The sequence below is a fragment of the Pholis gunnellus genome, assembly GCF_910591455.1.
Source record: "Pholis gunnellus genome assembly, chromosome: 1".
Classification (NCBI taxonomy): domain Eukaryota; kingdom Metazoa; phylum Chordata; class Actinopteri; order Perciformes; family Pholidae; genus Pholis; species Pholis gunnellus.
In genome coordinates, this window is record NC_136528.1 from 13,202,642 (window position 1) to 13,221,413 (window position 18,772).

An 18,772-nucleotide genomic window follows, 5' to 3' on the forward strand; every position below is an offset into this window, starting at 1 on the left:
GATTCAAATTATGAGGACATGCACTCGTTGCATAACCAAGTTAAAATGACATCACCACAATATTCCTATGCTATGTTTTTGCTATTTGTGGGAATTGGCAAACAGTAAATGACAGATTATGAGTATGGACTATGACTGTTTAGAAGAGGTGGCTGAAGCATCACTTTTCCTTTCCAAATGGTGCTTAGTGGGGTTGGTGCTGGTGCCACCATTAGACAAGCCACTGCGGTTTGTAGGCTGAGTAAGTGCTTTTCCATTAAGCATCTTTTTGTTGATTTATTTCTGTGAGCACAAACTTTTTCGTTTCCTTTACAACATTAGTTTACTTATCATGCTCATCGGTACTCTTGTAAAAAGTTGTTGGTACTATAAATCTGCTATTTGGTTTCATGAATTTGTGGCTCAACAACTTGTATCGATTCTCAATACAGTAGACTGGTAATCATGCACAGCTGGGTATTGCTGATGTCATGAATTTGCACTGGAGCATACTGCATGTACAAATTAGATTTCAATCCCAAGAAAAAGCAAAAACAATCCAGTGGAGCAGAGCAACCTGTCGAAACGGGCGTTTAACAGGCTGATTATGTGAAAAGTGCAATCTAGAAACTAGCGCCCTGACGCTTTCACGGCTAATGTGTAAAAAAAAAAAAAATTAAATAAATCTAATAATAACAAAAATTAACAAAACAAATTTCATGTCACATCAGGGCTCATGGGGACAAAGTCTGATAACGACTGCAGAGTTAGAATTGTACCTGTTTCCCTAGTTGATCACATTATATATTAAACTAGGTAGTTTGTTGCATTTTCTAGCTCTATTAGTCTGTCATATATATATATATATATTTCAACAGAGACTATATTTTAATGCAAATGATGGGTGATGGGATTTTGTACTGGTGAGAAGACTGGAGAGTTGGTTTAGTTCATTTTCATCTTTGTCCACTCGCCACTAAAAGTTACCAAAAGTCTTAATAAACAATTCAAAACAATATTTAAATGCCTGAAGATTGTGTTTTATTTTGTTAAGCTCTCACTTCGTACTAGTTAAATATAACTCTAAAATAAGTAAATAAGTAAATATAATATTTAAAATGTGTTAATTGTTAATTGTTATTATTTAGTATAATATTTAAACTTAGATTTGAGCCAAATGCACTCTCAGACATTCACATCTACTGCAGCAACAAGATGTAAACTATCCAAGTGAGGTTGTTTGTTTTGAGAACAGGCATGGCATGGCATAGTATGGCATGGGTGTTGTTATACCTGGGTATGGACAGCAGACGAGTCAGTAAGGTCGGTTGGCATCCTTTGGCCGCTTTAGCTGCACCTTCAGCCTCTTCATGCCTATCTGAAAGCCGTTCATGGCCTGGATTGCGGCTTGAGCACTGGACGGGTTATCAAAACTCACAAAGCCTGAGACAAGAACACAGAATGGGAGAGCGATGGGGGCAGAAACAAATGGGAAAATAGAAAAAAAGGAACAACACATGAGGGGAGAAGAATGGGGGAGAGATGAGAGAGAAACAGAGAAGAGAAAGGGAGAGGGGAAGAGACGGGGAGAAAAGACAGACGAGATGAAAGAAAAAAAGAGGGGAGAAGAAGACCCTTTTAACTCTCAACAATGACACAACAATAGCTCTTTGTTTTGCTCTTTTCCGGGGATTAATTGAAAATCTTTGAATTAAAAAGATTACATAAAACACCACAAAGGCTAATAACACAGATATTAAAAATCAAACGGAAGAGGAGCTGTTAGGAGCCGCGAGTTTAACTTGAACAGAGAACAAAAAAAAATACATGAAAAGGTGTTGAAAGATTAGAGAGAAAAAAAGGAGTCTCATGTTGTGTGTGGATTTTCAGAGCAAAGTCTGTAAATGTTACCGGCGTGTTTGAGCTGTGTAAGAGTGACAGGGGCTACACGTGTGTGTTTTCACGTACGTGTGCGACCGAGCCTGTATCTGAGTGAAGAGTAAAGGGCATGGGGGTCGTGACGAGATGCTAGGAGCAAGGTGTGTAGGACGGAGGTGCCTGCTGCTCTGAGTTATCACCTGGGTGTCGAGGCGGAATGAGCCCACAGCTTTCCACACCGGGACTCCTTGCCTGCTCTTATCAGACACCTCTGTGATTGACGGCCCGAATTTTCCGCCTGCCAGCTGATTTGATCACACCGCTATGGGTCCAATTTAATTTGGGGGGAGAGGGCAGGCTTTTGTCAGTGCGGGTACGATAAGGCTGCTGCTTTTACAAACCCTTTAAACAAACTGAGCAGGGAAGGGCCTGTCAGTTGGCAGTGATCCCCTCCCAATCCCACAAACACACACACACACACACACACACTATCCCTGGCTTTAACGAATCTCCATACCTCACATTTACACCCACATGCCAAAAAGAAGATAGGATGCTGGGGGTCAAAGTACCGAAGGAGAGGACACAGACTGCACTGCAAACTTTAAGCTCTGATATCCATGTACATTTAAATATTCTAAAATCAGAACAAGATATTTTAGCTTCCAGTTTTTGCTGTTTTCTCGAGACAAAGTAACTGGCTGATGTTTCATATCTTTGATTCCGCACTGAGCGTGTGGTGCTGCGCAACTCAATACCCCGAACGCTACTAGTGGTTGAAGTATGGCTCTCACAGCAGCCATCCATACTAGCAGAATGTCTGCATGCTTTGTAATGTCATGCATCTTTAACAAAACACATACAAGGTTGCAAACATTATTGGTTGACAACTGGGAAAAACGTCTAGGACCAGGTTGAGCAGCAGAAAATGCTGCAGTACATAAGTCTCACATTTCCCTAAAAGAAGGACTCACTATGCTGTGCACTGATGCTGTTTGGTCCCATGAAAACCCTTTTCTGCTCTAATGTAGAGGTGTCTGTAGTCTAGAGGTGTCTGGACGTCCTGGTTCAAATTCCATCATAGGCTGTCTCCTGCTCTGCTGCAACCACGTTGCCACTTGGAACAAGTTGGTCAACCTCCAGGTGATCAATTATTTGACATTAGCAAGTGTTGATTGGAGATTTGCTGTTTAGGGTGGCTGTTAAAAACTATTTAAAAGGGTTGAATTAACTAAGGATGGCAAGTCTGTGCACAGTGAATACATGAATGTGCAGATGTAATGAACATGCTCGGGTAACTTTCCCAGACGTAAAAGTGGGTAAGAACAAAAAAAGCAAAACTAGGAAAGAAACAAAAAGTGTATCATGTTTTCGGAAACCATTTTATGTAAATTGCATCTCTGCTGCATGTTTATGTTTTCTATTATATCTAAAAAGAATTCCTAGGTGTGTTTGTGTGTGTCATTCCATTCTCAGAAGAACCTTTTTAAATCCTTTTTCAAATCCAGCTAATTCCCCTTAACAAGGTAAGCTTTGATCACTTTTAAAAGTCAGTATTGAGTGACTAAACGCAGAGGATTAAGGCTAATGTTATATCCATAGATTCCCAGGTTACGGCTAGATTAAACACAACCATGTCGCTCCTCAACAGTAGGTGTTTATGGGTTGCACACTATCCTTAATGGATGTTCTAGACATTCTCAATAAAGCATCTCTAACTAATAATTACAGGGTATATTAATACGCTGGTGCTTTCTTGTCGTCTTATTTTTATTTAATTGTTTTAAAGCGAAATGATCGATACATCTCTAAAGTATTTTCTTCATTTCACCTGCACAAGTGTTAAATATCACTTCATGTCACATATTCATATCCATTTTATCGCAAAGCAAAAAAAAAAAAATCCAAACCAAACTGACATCTGTCTGAATTGACAGTGATGCATCCCTTAAGACCGTACTCCAAATCCTACTCCAGAAATACATCTTTTATAAGAACATGCTTCTAAGGCACCTCCAGTGACCTTTTCATCATATTCAAATTTCCAAGCTTCTCTGTAAACACTCCGTCTTAAAGAGTGATGTCTGGTTATCTCCTCTCAACATCCCACAATGTAGTTCACCTGTGCTGCAGAGCAATATGGCCATGTACGCAGAGATGTTTTAGTTAAAACTCACAAGAATGATTCTGCAGTGGCAAGGCATTTTTAAAAAGTCTTTTATTTAAATGTATAAAAAACCATTATCAAACATCCTGTATCGACTAAGACACTGCCTTTTAAAATGAAGTAGATGAGTTCACTTTTACATTAATAAACGATTAATATAAAAAATAAAGATTTTTGAAGAATGTTAGCTATCTTTAGATGATGAATCTGAGATTTTGCTTTTTAGATTTTAATTAGAAGAAGATAGAAAAAAGTGGATTATCTAAATTAGGATATGGAATATGGCGTGCTACTCAAAGGATAGTGGGACAATTAAAATCCTGGTTATAGGCTGACATACAGACCGGATTGTTTACATGTTATCGATATGAATGATAAACTTGTATTTTTGAATTGGTCCTATTTGAATATATACTACAGTGCTTTGGAAATTTCCTGAACTAACAGTAAGGTTAATGGCTTTCTGTTAGTTTGTATAAAATATTGTTGCTTTGATATCCCGTTTATTCAGTGAAAACTGAGCACGTTTTCTTCACACCAATGTGCACAAGGCCAAATTATTTTTTTTTATTAAATTACAATTAATCTGTCCATCCATCTATCTATCGTTCTACTGCATCTGATGTTTGTCTACACATGTACAGTATGTGAGTCTAGGGTGCCCGTTATCCACGTCATCAAGGCTAAATTCACACATTTTTAAGATGAAGTGTTCCACGTTCCTAGAGGCCTCATAACTTATCCCCCTAATAACTTATCCCCTTTAATGCACAGCATCTTCTGTCTAATTTGTTAATGTCTTACAAAGGAGCCCTCGGGCTTTCTGCTATAAAAAGGAGGGAGAAATGAGTGAAGAAAAAAAAGTCCCCTCAAAAGAATCATGGGTTGAATTGCCGTTTTTCAGCCAAGATCTTAATTACAAGCCGTGGAAAATAAGCCGGTGAGACTGATGAGGTCACCGCCCCTTTGTCCTTCCCCCTTGTTGACTGACGGATAGCGATAGCGAGAGGCATATGTTTAGAGGAGCACACACAAAAGGGAGAGAGAGTTTTGAGATGGACAGAGCAAGACGGACGAGGGAAGAAAGGAAGAGAAAGCCTCATCGGCATGCCATGTGGAAGAGAAACTGAAAGCCGATGCTGGGAGTCTCTCTCTCTCTCTCTCTCTCTCTCTCTCTCTCTGCCTGTCTCCTGGGTGCTACTGTCCAACTGAATCAACAGTAAGGCCCACACCAGTCTATTATTATCTCTTTAAGCCCATGGATTCCGCCTGCATTGCCTCCACCCTGATGAACTGGTTTGCTGTGTGGGAGGCGAGAGAAGAGGATGGGAGGGGCGGCGGGATGCTGCGGGTTGCCCGGCTGGAGAACTGGGGGGTGTCTGGGAAAATGCTTTCCTCCTGGGTAAAGCAGTCTGGGAATGGCAGAGCAGGGGAGATGAACCCTGATTGTGTTAGGAATCCTGTGATAGAGAGCAAGATGTGTGGAAAGACGTTTGGGTCAGTATGTGAAGGATTCATCGTGGGTTTGGCTTGTTTTATTTTATGCAATTAGAGCGTCCACCTTCTTCACTTTCCTTTTTCCATTGCTGAGCCCCATCATCTTGTCTGTGTGATGGACCCAGGGAGTACCTGTGCAGTGCTGTTTTTGCTTCTCTTCAATGATGATTGGAGATTGATTATTTCACTCACCGAAACATTTGCTCTGATTGGTCGCTCGGTCCACAAAGACTTTGGCCGAGATGACGTTGCCAAATGGCAGGAACATTTGCATGAGCTCCGCATCTCCAAACTCCTGGGGCAGGTGATAAATAAACAGGTTGCAACCTTCTGGCCCTGATGATGAGAAAAAGACAACAGGAGGTTACAGAGAGAGAGCGAGAGAGCGAGAGAGAGAGAGAGAGAGAGAGAGAGAGAGAGAGAAATATGACGCAATAAAGTAACCAAGACAATAATCCAATGTACGCAAGAGCCGTGTAAACACCAGATTCTGATTATGTTACCTGCGGCACAAATATTAGTTGTTTTAAACCTAGTTATCATTGAGTACACACACCCTCATCCTATTTTTATAGTGTTATAAGTTCTTACATTTCTTTATTCTTATATATATGAGAGCAACTGTATTGTATCAATTTACCCTGGAGATCAATTAAGTATTTCTTAATTCTAATTCTGACGCCCCAGATGTTCATCTCTTTTTGTGGTTCCCTTTTTAATCACATATGGCATAATAACTGTATAGATAGGTGGGATTTTAATACACACAAATAACAATTAAGCTTGACTATTGTCTCAGAAAACGTGGGAGCAGTTGCAGCGCACATCAAACAGCTGTAGAGGAGCATAGAAAGAAGTAAAAGAGAAATACACCTAAGAATAAAAACACAGACAACAGGAGGGAGAAAACAAAATAGAGAGGTTGATTGGAAGAGGAAGAGAAAGATAAAGACGGTTATATTGAGAAAGAGGAAGAGAGAGGGGAGGGGGAGGCAGAGCATAAGCCAAGTTTTTGTCCCAATTACTCTGTGACAGTAGGACTGTCTTCCAATCTCTCTCCATCCCTCCACACTCATCCACCCAGCTGCCACATATTGTACAGGCCAATCTGGATAAAGGGAGGCATGAACTGGAGAGAGACAGAGGGAGAGAGAAGGAGAGGAGGGAGAGACGTGGAGATACAAAGAGAGAGAGAGAGAGAGAGAAAGAGATGTGTTGGACTTGGGGACAGTATGCTTGCAGCTGGCTGCCTGGCTAGCATTCTCTCCTGTCTCATTGCTCTGGGTGATAGCTTGACGAGATGAGACTGCAGCTGGTGAGAAGGCTGATAAGAAGGCTGCAGTGGTGGCGCTTGCTATGCCTCGACAAGATAGAGGACACACACACACACCTTTACAGTTAAAGGCTGAATCTCAGTTCTGTCTGTTTCGGTTTAGGTGTCTTATAGAATTCATGCTTTAAATAAAGGAACAAAAGAAACGTCCCCAACTTCTGGGTATGATGGTTGATAGGTTGGACGAGCTGCACAGTTGTAATAAAACTCCTCACAGGTACAACACCACTTTTTCTTCAGGATTGCATGAAAACATTTCTGCCTTTTCCAAGTCTGTCCTTTCATCTGTGTGGAAGAAGAGTGATTCCATTCTTGAACTACTGCATGTTGGCGACACAGAGTGGATATAAGCACGAGTGTTAAATCATACAATCGCACGTCTTGTAGACTGCACTCTTACCCAATAAAGAATAATGTTGAACTTTAATTAAAAAAAAGTTTGTACACGAACCATGATCTCATGAATATTAAATATATATATATATATATTTTTTTTAATAGTAAAATACAGTCAGTTGGAGCTGAAGACTACAAGTCTTAGTAGTCTAAGTCTGCCTGAGGCTATAGGGGCTCAAGGCTACATTAGCTGCTACTAGCATAATACACCTAAATCTCTGACCGAACTGTCGGCAGTAAGTGTTGCATTGTGGATAATGTAGTCATATGATTTGTCAAGAAAGATAAATGCCTGGAATTCACCTAGGACCACCCGGAAATTATTCTATTCATGCAATTACAGGCGACAGTGATGAATTTAACCCAGTGCTCTTGAAAGGGTTGTCATTATTGCCATAATGGACAGATGTGGTAAAGTTGGCATGGAACTTGAGCAAAAGTGCTTGCTGCAATGACTGAAAGACTTTTTAAAAATCATTTTTTAGTCCATCATCAAGCATTTAGTGCATTACTGGCATAACCATAAATTGATATTTACTGTGTCAGAAAGTTTTGCTGTCTGCCAAAGAAGTCCACTGAAGTGAAAAGGACACATATGTTCAAAGAGTACAGTAAAAATGTGTCTGGTTAAAATAAGATTTTTGGATTTGGTGGGAGTGATAGATTGCATTGTTGCAATTCTTAGCTGAGGGAGGCTGAAGCTGAGGCTAGACTGTGGCTGTGTATTCAGGTTTAGGTGTCTCTTGTTAAATGGCAAGGCTGCAGACTGTGGCAGCGGACCGAGACAGACTGGGAGTGCCGCCAAAACCCAGAGGAGGCCAGAAAGACAGGCCACTGGCTCAACCAAGAATAGTGTGTGTGTGTGTGTGTGTGTGTGTGAGTGCGTGATCATGATTTCTGTAGTTCTTGCAAATGATGAAAATGTTAAAAGGTAGTAGTGAGAGATGGGACGTCTTTAACGGCAGTGTGTTTTTAGTGTGGTGTGAAACTATGCCAGCATGTGACGTGAATAAGTTGCTGACATGTGAGGATACGTTTGTGTCTATCTATACTTTCTTCATACATTTCTGCACTGTGACCCTGGCATGCACTCACACTACAGACACATTGTAAACATATACTAACTTTTCCTCTTGGCAATGTTTGAGACACTATTGATATTGAATATTCATGCCACTCTATGCTGTCTCATACAATCATATAGGTGAATAATTGAAACTGACAAATGACGTCAAAAAGAGTGATTTACCATCACAGTATATCCTATGCTTTATTACATCTGATGCTGTGGCATAAGAACGAACACTACACTAGGAATGGTAATAAATGATTATGCATGCAGCTAATTAATCTGATGAATATTTATAACCACTTAAACACATTGTAATGGACTGATTAAGCAGTCCAACGCTGCGAGTTTGAATTAGTGCAGTTTTTGAATAATGACAGAGTAACTTTCCATCTCACTGCTAATGTTCTTCTCTTTAAATGGGGAGCCTTTTTCTCACATTTTCCCCAGCCAGCTTTTTTCCCTCCCTCGCTAATTCAAAGCAGCACAGCTACATTAGAATGGAACATGGCAATTATCACCTTTTATCTTGGGTGGGCGCGCTCGCTCGCTCTTACCTTCCCTCTGTTGCTGGGGAATGATGGTTGGTTGCTGGGGGAACGCTTGGCTGATTGGCGCATAGGCGGCAGGGTAGGCTGCTGTTGCAAAGGGAGAACCAGAGTCGAATTTTTCACATCTCTATTTTCATATTTGACACAACAAAACTCAAATCATTATTCCATTGTTCATTTGCATCCTCGAGACATTGCATAAATACATTGCATTACGACTGGGAGCCTGGGCTCATTTGGCTGGCGGATCACTACACAAAGAGTATGGCAAAAGGGGGAGTGGAGTGCAGTTCAACTAAGCAGACGCGCAAGGAAAGAGAGGGAGACGTACACCGTGTTAATGAGAGCTGATGTCATGCAGAAAGCATTGGTTATGAGAGGTCTGTGTCATCGCTCATGTAGGAGGTTATGGCAGGTTCAGATCCTCAGCTCTCGGTGTACTTTTGGAATTACAATTTTTATTGTGTGGGTGTATAATCAAGTCAACTGAAAATCCTTTTGCAATCCTAATGTAAAGTATCCTAATCCGGGAAGAAAATTGGCTGGCTATCTCTGCCTGTCATAGTGTCTACTGATGTGGCAAACAGAAAGGGAGAGGGGAGAGGGAAATGGACAGATGGAGGAAGTGAAACAGAGGAGGTGGGAGAGACAGATCACCTGCGTAGTGTTGGACGCCAGCATAAGCCTGTTGGAGAGGGTCGGCCACTGTTGGACTCTGTGCTGCAGAGAGACGAAAAGAGAGACAGAGAAAGTGGGGTGACAATGAGGAAAATGAAAGCAGAAGAGACAGAGAGAGAGAGAGAGAGGACGGAGAATGGTCAAGACAGAGACAAAGACAGACATAGAGAGAATGTTAAAGAGCGAGACAGAAATTGGCTTAGCTGTAGAGAACCATCAGGGGGTAAGATCACACAGTGAGTGGGGGAAATTTGGGTTGTCATATTTCAGTTCTTCAAAATGCCTGTTCGCCCCAGATGTTTGCATCAAATATTAACAACATGCCAAACAAACCACTTTGTAGTTCATTACAGTTGCAGCTGCCTTTGCATAATGCAGGAAAAAGGGGAGTGTGTGTCTGTCAATTCTTCAGGAATCAGTCCCAGGCAACATTGAGAAGCCGAAGACGAGCTGAGACACTTCAAATTAACCATAATGGACTGATGGATGAACTGATGGATTCATCATAATACTGGGGATGGCCGCTCAGAAATCTGCAGCAGACACTGTTGATTGACCCTCAAGCCTCAAACGCTTCAACTCAGATCAGAAAAAGACGTAATGAGAGTGTGAATTAAAAAAGGTCTCTTGTCAACTTTTACAGTACCATGAGATATAATTCAATTTGTCACCACTGACGTGTTGAACTTGCATCGTGGCAATTAGGGGATGTTCTTATTCAGATCAAGTGCAACACTAGAATAATTCATATACCTCCATCAGTACAAGCAGCGAACTGTGAGCGTCAGGGTCAGAACAACAGTCTCATGACTTAAAATGTTGCAAATGTTATGTTATGTTTCTTTTATGTAGACTTGATTGGCTCACCTGGGTAAGGGTGAATACCATTGGTGTAGATGGCCTCAGAGGTGGGGTGCCCGTTGCTTTGAGGAGGAAGGGCACTGAATCCGTTGACCCCGAGAGGGTTGCCTAAGCTGGGCACGGCTGTGGCAGAGATGCCAGGGGGTGTGCTGGTGCCTGCAAAATAGATACAGAGTCACTACGGCAACTGCAGGGTGCACGCTTCACATGCTACAAGAGAAGTATTTCTTTTTTTTTTCACAAATGTACTAGTGTATAACAAGCATATAATTGGACTTCATGAGCACACATTCATACCTTTTGACCCACCATGGAGCTGCAGTGTAGTTTGGTAGAAATTGGTACCAATTCAGCCTGAACTAAAGCTACAAGTACTAAAGCAGTCAAGGTAGCACACTTCAAGTTTATGTGAAGGGGGTGCAGGGATAAAAAAAAACACAAAAAACACTCATCCTCCACAGTAACAGAACATAATAAAGGTAGCACTCTGATTTTCTGAATATTTGGTCATTTATAGCCTTGTTTGAAGGTATATTTGGTGGACATAACTTTACTTTTGAAGGTACAAAAAGTAGTGGGACAAAACTGACTCACAAGAAGAGGTACCTAATGTACAGTATATTGGATGTAGAGACCTGTGCATCCTCTTCTTTCTCCTTGTGGTGATATTCCAAGTCTGTCCCCTTGTCAGTGCCCTTTTGTGCTGATGGATTTTTATTATTTTTCTAATCCAGATGAAGGGCATTTAAGTCATGTAGGATTATGTTTGATAGGCATTACCTGGTATATGTAGGCCTTGTGGCTTACAAATGCCAGGTACAGCGTCAAGCCACTTTATTTAATACATTTGCAATGACCCTGCCTTCAGGCGGCCTGCCTACTTAGTGTCGAGCCATCAAAGCTCCTCATGACAAGGGCCAAAAAGATAGTTCAGACTGGGGTCCAGGATTATCTCACACAAATCTTTGCTCTTATATTGTATAAGCCAAGGACTCTGCATCCAAAGTCATCGGATTGGCTGTGGATTGGCTGTGTTCCCAGAAAACACACACTGTCACAGAGACACAGAGGGAGAGAGCGACGGACAGACAAGAGAGCGAAAGAGAGATAATGAGCAAGAGGAGGAGACAGAGACACTATAATGTGGCTGCCAATGAGTGTCAAGGAATGCTGTATATCTTCTCCTATCGTGCCCCATTCAGTATCAGCCTCGGCTTATTTTAGTTTCACACTGGCAATGTCTGCTTCAGCCCAGAAAATGGAGCCCACATCTTAAAAAATGTACCAAGGGCAAAAGCAGAAAGGCCTTGAATGAATACATTACTACCGTTTCTATAATTCTTGCTAATGATGAAAATGTTCCAGGGCAGTGGTGAGAAATGGAGAGAGAAGCCCTGCATGTGTGTGTGTGTGTGTGTGTGTGTGTGTGTGTGTGTATGTGTTTGTGTTTGCACCTGATTCAGATCGTGAGTTTGTGTGTGTGCCTGTTGCTGTATACCTGAGGACGGTGTCATGGGAGTAGCCACCAGGCCGTTGACATTGAAAGCTGCCATTTGCTGCATTTGCGCGGCAGCAATGGCTGCCATGGGGTTCAGGTACGACCCTTGTGTTGCTGCCATCAGGGCTGCTTGCTGTTGCATCATCTGCTGTAGGATTACAGAGCAGTGGGGGGAGAGGCGTAGGGTGGGAGGGAGGGATGGAGGGAAGGACAGAAAAGGAAAGGACGTTGAAATAGCCGCAGGACCGGAGCATGTTTACTCTCACATCACTGTTTGCTTGGTCCATGCCTTGTTCTTGTACAGAGTGGTCTGTGTTGCCCTGCAGCGTTGCTTCCCAGCGAGTGTAACACCGCTCTGGCCTTGTGCTCATTATACTGACACAAAATCAAGGCTGTGTTGAGATGAGTTTAGCAAGCCTGAGACTATGTATATCTATATGTACTATATATGTAGAGCTCTGCCACAGTGGCAGAGTTAGTGGAAAGATTGTGCGTGAGTGGGCGGTTCTCACCTGACAGGGTGAGTTGTTAGCTACTGTGTGAGTGCAAAATCTCACAGACTCCTAACTCAGGCTGTGACTTTCATGTGTGAATATGAAATAGGGATGGGCTGGGCTGGCAGGGATAGTGGTAGGGGGTGAGCAAATGTGGGTTCTTGGTAATGAAGTGCACCTCTGTTTGAGTGTAAATGCATATGTGTAAGAAGATGAAAAGTTAAAGGAGGCAAGCTGGGGTTGGCAGTTTAAATTCACAGACCAAGTCAGTAAATGTGGGAATGGAAAGTGAATTAGAAATGGATGCTCACAACTGTATGGAAGTAAACCAGTGTATTGCTGAACATGCATGATAAGCAGCTTCCCTGGACAAATGAAGGGGTAAAAAGACACAATACAAAAAGAAGTGCCACATTTTCTGTAAAGCCTCTGCAAATGTGGACTCAAACAGCCATTTAATAGTGTAAATCACTTAAGGAGCTGTTGCTGGGAGTGTCACATGCCTATTGGGAGAAATCATGAATTCAAACCTCAAAACACAACAGTTTTTGTTTTCTTTTTTTTTTTAAAGCTCACCGTCTCCTCCCCCGCCGGGCTGAGACTTACAGCATGAGAGTAGGCGCCATAGGCCCCAAACTGGATGGTCATGGGACTGAAGATGCCAAGCTGGCCTGCCATCTGGTGCATCCTGCGCAGGGTCCTCTCCTTATCAGTGTCTGCAAATTTGACCACCAGACTGGACGAGGCACCCTAGAGGGGCACGTATATTTACAAGGTTAGTGAAATGTGCAACTAAAGTTTTGTAGTTAAGTATGTTTTGTGATGTGTATCTTCATTACAATTGTTTAATTGCAGTGTATTATCCTGATTTGGCTAGATGGGAGATTAACAAAAGCAAATAAACAAGAACAAACAACCTGGATAGAGATATAATAAGTCCATTGGGCTGTTAAAGTTTCAACAAAGTAGGACAACTAATAATACTAACTTTTGCAACTAGCATGGCTACTTTCAATCAGCAGCGTTTTGCAAATTGCACCTGCCACTTCAGCTGGCCATCCAGCTAATGAGCTTGTGTTTGTTAGCCACAACTGTCTGTGCACATCTTTACACTGAAAAAAAACGTTATTCACAGGGAAAAAACTGAAAGAGGTCAACAAGGCAAAACCACAACCATACTAGCTTGGAAAGCTCATATGGATTCCATGACGCTAAATAAAATACTGATCCCATCGATACTGATGTCACTGACTGACTGACTTGTTACGTATACCTGACAAGTCTATTGCTCTGGTTGATATGAGATGCTTTAACTGGAAGCATGCAGATATGTGAATACATTGAACACTATCAGTCTGAACCATAACCTAAATGTAGGCCATTTAGAAACAAGGTTGCTGAGCACATGCATTACATTTGCATCTTTTTCTGTGTGGTTGAAAAATAGCTGTCTCACAATGTGTGTGTTTCCTTTGGGAAATGACCTACAACAAAATGCAGGCTCCATAATACACACATATTTAGAGCTGATCTATATCAGTGCATCAACATACTTTTATTGAAAAGGTGAGTGTGAGTAGGAGCACTTTACATCACCACGAAGGGGAAACAGTGGTTAGCATGTGGTTCATTTCTGTCTCGCCTTCGAGACCTAATATATCTAAGCCAAGGAAGCAAGTTAAAGTGAATGTGCACTTAGCTGTCAGCGTTAAATGGAAGAGAATAGTGAGTGGTATTTGCTTTTGTGAACTTTCCAACTCCACTGTATACACTGGGAGTGAACTGTGATCGTAACCAGATCCCACAGGAGTCCCAGTCCCCCAGTGGTGAAGCTCCACTGAATACAGTACAAGGTAATTAGGTCTGACAAAAGCCTTCGGCATGTGGAGGGCGAAGTATTGACTTATGGCTCTGCCTTATGGCAGATATAGTTCCGTATTGATGTCCGTGCTCCTGAGTTTGCATCCAATTAAATCATTTGAGAGACAGAGACCAGAGTCAGTTCCTCATGTGACATCCAGGCAAGGAGAGAGGCGGGGAGGGTGTCTCTGTGTGAGTGAAAGACAGAGAGATAGATACAGAGAGAGAGAGAGAGAGAGAGAGAGAGAGAGTGGGGAGGCTGCCAGGCAGAGAAAGCAGCCACAGACACTGTGAAGAGGACCAGGCTCCTATTTAATTATAGGCAATGCATGCTGGGAAAGAGCACGGAGCACCACCAGGACAGAAGGACACAGGCAGCCAGGGGGCAGTCAGGATATGATTAGTAAGATCATAAAAGCAAAGACATGGGGAGAAAAGGACTCCATGATCATAACCTGGATTCATCTTTCACAAAATGTCTCATCCTGACAGGGTCAGTACAAATGCAGGCTTTGATTTAGATTTCCATATTTTCTATATTTGTAGAAAGTGAACATGTGAATGCAGAGGACACAGTGACAGAGAAAGACTAGACTGACCAGTTTGAGTGATGGCCCTGTGTTTTTTTTTTTACACACGTTTATGACTCTCTGTATAAGAAATTGAAATTGACAAAACTATAACACACTCGAGTGGTACTTCCAGGAGGCATATTACTAAAGCAGAGTTATCCAAACAGAAAATCATGGAAACAAACAAACGTATGCCCCGTGAAGCTGAATATGGCAACTGCACAATAAAGAGTGTGTATACGTGTATATGTCTGTGTATTCAGCCACTGAACAAACACAGTCCCAGTCTTACTGTTATGCCGCTTAACGTCATGCCATTTTATAGTAATTCATACAAAAAGTGTGTCCTATTTTCGTAAAAGCTTCATGAAATTTTAAACAGGAACAGCTCAGCGATATGCCATTTAGAGGGCGGTTTGCCAGGGTGGTCTCGTGCTTTGTGGTTTGGTTAGTCGTGGCTGCTGCAACAAACCTCACAGAATATCTAGTCGTATGTTAATCCTGCAGAAATGTGTTGTTTTTTGTCCTAAGTCATCTGTTTTTGTTATCTTTTTTTATAAAGAAAAACATGAGCATTTTTCTGAACGCAAAAAAACAAACAAGCTAGGTCTTGTCCAGAGGCTTTATAAGTAAAGCTTTTCGACTAACTCATGTGGAGAGTGTCTAACAAACGTTCTATTAACACAAGCAAGAGAATGTGTTGGCCGTAGATAACTGTGAGAAAGAGGATGTGGAATGAAGGAAGGCATCAGCATGGACCCCAGGGACAGTGCGTCTCAGATGGGATCCTATCAGAGCTCGCCAGCACCCCACCTCAGGCCAGAGGAGACCCATCTGGTGTTTCTCCCTCGATGCCATTTCAATTAACTAAATCAATACTCCGACGTGGCGGCGTTAACGGCACAGTTTTTCCGTTTCTAATTTCATTTCATCCCACCTCCTGACCTTTTTCAGTTCTTTCTCGACTTTGTGGGCCAGTTGAAGGGACTGGGCTGTTGAATTTAATGAGGCTGGCACAGAGCAAACATCCTCCTCCAGCCTTGTTGCTTAAGCCTGCCCACAGCATGGGGGGTCTGGCATTTAGATCACATTCATTTTCTGCTTTGTGTGTGTCTTGTGTATTCTTATATTCATTTAATTCCTCATGAAGAATGCATTGTGAGCATCGGGACTGTGAAAGCTCGGGGCTGCCTGTACTCACTGCACCGTGACTTGAGATGAGGCGAGCCTGGCCTGGTCTGACTTCTCCCAGCAGATTGCTCTGCTGTAGACGACAGCGCGGGAGGAGACCCAGTCTTCACTGTCTACTCTGAACAGACTTGGCAGCAACATTAAAGCACTACAACCACCTCTACAGGTGTCGTCAGCACTGCCACTCAAGTCAGAGTCGAGCATTTCATAGCATGAAAGCCAAACTATCCCCTTCTGAAATAATGAAAATACTTTTTCTCTCACCCTTGCCTCCGAACAGGTGAATTTCATATCCTCACATTTCAAGCAGAGGTATTTTTGACTAAATCCAGCCTAATCAGAAAAGGTAGATTTCAGAGTGTGATCCCCTTCACGGATCAAGTGTTTCAATCCACATAAAAAAAAAAAGAGTAATATGTGGCCAGGTAATGAAGGAACAGGTGGCAGCAGACAACAGGCACTGGATGCAAAGCAGCCACTCCTCACTGGTAGCAGAAAATCACAAGCTGACAAACAAACAGAATAATAACCTCCACCGGCATGACTCCTATACCTGGAGAGAAAATGAATTTGCTGAATTTGATAAGGGCCAACAGGGAGCCTTCACTTTTGACAGGTACAACTAAGGAATTTGTCACAGGTTCAAAAACTAATCTAATTTCTTGAACAGCACACTTGACTTGTGAAAATCTCACATATTGGATTTTGTATAGGCCGCCAAATGTGTAGATGGAAAAATACACAACGGTAATTGAGGGATTAGAGCTCAACTACACTACGCTTTTATCTCTGCTTTACTGTGATACAAAGACACTGGTGTTAAGTGTTTACTAACAGGCAAACAGACACTCATCTTCCATCCTCTACATAGGCTTACAGCAGTACAATGCAATGCCACAGTCACTGAAGGAAAAAATGGGAAAAAATGTCATTTGTAGAAGCGTATCGAATGTGAAAAGAACCTTCCCCATTCAGCAAACATGTAACAGCTATTGGTGAACATTATCTCAGGTTCTACAGACTTATAGACTCTAAAAAAGTGTTAATTGAGAATTTGTTAGAAATTAATTGAATACACCATAACACGTTTGTTTGGTAATTGGATGAATCCCCTGTGGGCTTCATATTCAACTCTCTGAACCTTGCTACATCTCTGTTAGCCTCACGGGAGGACTGTCCCTCATTAGCACCACATGATGCTGTCTTGGTCTGGCCATGCTGTCCACCACATACTTCTGCTACACTGCATCAAGCCAAAAAAAACACAGAAGAACAATACTGCCATTCATAATGGTATTTTCACTTGGTCTGTACACTGCATTTTGTAAATAACAGTTTCCACAACAATATGTGAGGAGCGCAAATACAAAACGCCATGTAGTATGTCAGCTGGAAACCTGCGGAGATTCTACAGTAGCTTCATGTGGCATTTGATGAATTGTGTGTTACAATGACAACGTTCTCTGGCTTAGTTTTATCTCTCATTAATCCGGAACTATAGTATCACACACATGCACGGTCGTGTTGCTGCCAGCACCAGCGAGCTCCACAGGCCCTGTCAGCCACGCTGTGACACCGAACATGACAATGTCTGCAATTTGCTGGGTGCTGTCTGCCTGCCCCCGGCTCTGCCATTTGAAGTTTTGCCACCTGTGCCTCTGCAGCCCTACTGTAATTCAACAGATGAACCAGTGAGAGTGCCTGTTCTGTGCCCAATCACCTTTTTAAGTTAATTTTGGAAGCACCAGCAATCTGCAATAAACATCAATTAAAGCTATGACCCAATCTATCAGCTCATGCCCTTCGGTGGCATCCCTTGCCCTTAAGCTTCATTAAAACCTTTCATTTTTTGGCCAGCGTATTTTGGTGCAGGTATTATTTATGGCATGTGTGCGTGTGCCAGGTAACACAGATGCTGGAGTGAGAACATTAAGAGGGAGAGAGAGAGAGACAGAGAGGGAGTGAGAGACAACTCTTTGTTCAAGGTTCATCCAGACCTCACAGCTGGCAGCAGGCAGTAAGCGGAGCAGCCTACTCTCTGAATCCTGCCTCCTGTTAGTCTGTTGTTGACGACATGTGGCAGTGATATTATCCAAATTAACTGCGTCCCCCTTCGGTACCAAAGCCTTAGTTGGATACTAATGGCCACCTTGCCTATTAATCTGAGAGGAAGTTGGATTTGAGGAGAGAAGGATAACAGGTGCAGGGATAGAGGGAACGAGCTATGGATAATATAGATTATTAATGAACTTTTGGATAGCTCTTGATCTGCCCCGGGTCTGTTTGGGGCTCCATATGCAGCCTTGGACAGTTCATCTGCAGCAGACCTCAGGTGGCTCACTTGTCCAACCTAATGCAACTGTGCCTGGGCTACAGCATGACAAGCAAACACAAAGAGCGCAAAAGTAGTCCGCAGGAACCAAATCTGTACAAGAAAGCCAAACTAACAGACGGAGTAGTCCAGTTCTTTAAATCTTCTGAATGTAAACATATTATGTTGATTGAGTCGACAAGATATTTTGAGCGCTAGGTAAATATCTTGATTATAATCAAATTTCAGGAAGAGGCCTGTCATAATTGTGCCCGATCAGTGTGCCACATGATTATTCTTTGGCTCACAGCCCACTGCTTATTAAAAGCTGCCACTTGTGGTTTACACGCCAAAAAGTTTGGTCGTTATTTTGCACAACAACCACACACACAGTGAAACCGACTCTACCACTTATTTCCCTCCCTCACTACTTCAAT

General features: G+C 42.3%; 1 protein-coding gene across 16 annotated transcripts in view; it reads right to left on the reverse strand.

Annotated features, from left to right (window-relative positions):
* Positions 1–1,294: 1,294 nt before the first annotated feature.
* Positions 1,295–18,772, reverse strand: part of celf6 (CUGBP Elav-like family member 6) — a gene marked incomplete at both ends in the record, with an annotated part of 122,158 nt that continues 104,680 nt past the window's right edge. For 3 of the 16 annotated variants that reach the window (XM_079157679.1, XM_079157673.1, XM_079157684.1), the window contains 7 exons: positions 1,295–1,422; positions 5,774–5,857; positions 8,877–8,957; positions 9,528–9,590; positions 10,416–10,565; positions 11,908–12,052; positions 13,008–13,151. In XM_079157679.1, coding sequence (XP_079013805.1) covers positions 1,295–1,422; positions 5,774–5,857; positions 8,877–8,957; positions 9,528–9,590; positions 10,416–10,565; positions 11,908–12,052; positions 13,008–13,151 — 795 coding nt within the window. Of the gene's footprint in view, positions 1,423–5,713; positions 5,858–8,876; positions 8,958–9,527; positions 9,591–10,415; positions 10,566–11,907; positions 12,056–13,007; positions 13,152–18,772 lie in introns of all 16 variants that reach the window. The other 13 variants (XM_079157670.1, XM_079157671.1, XM_079157682.1 and 10 more) reach the window with 5 other exon arrangements.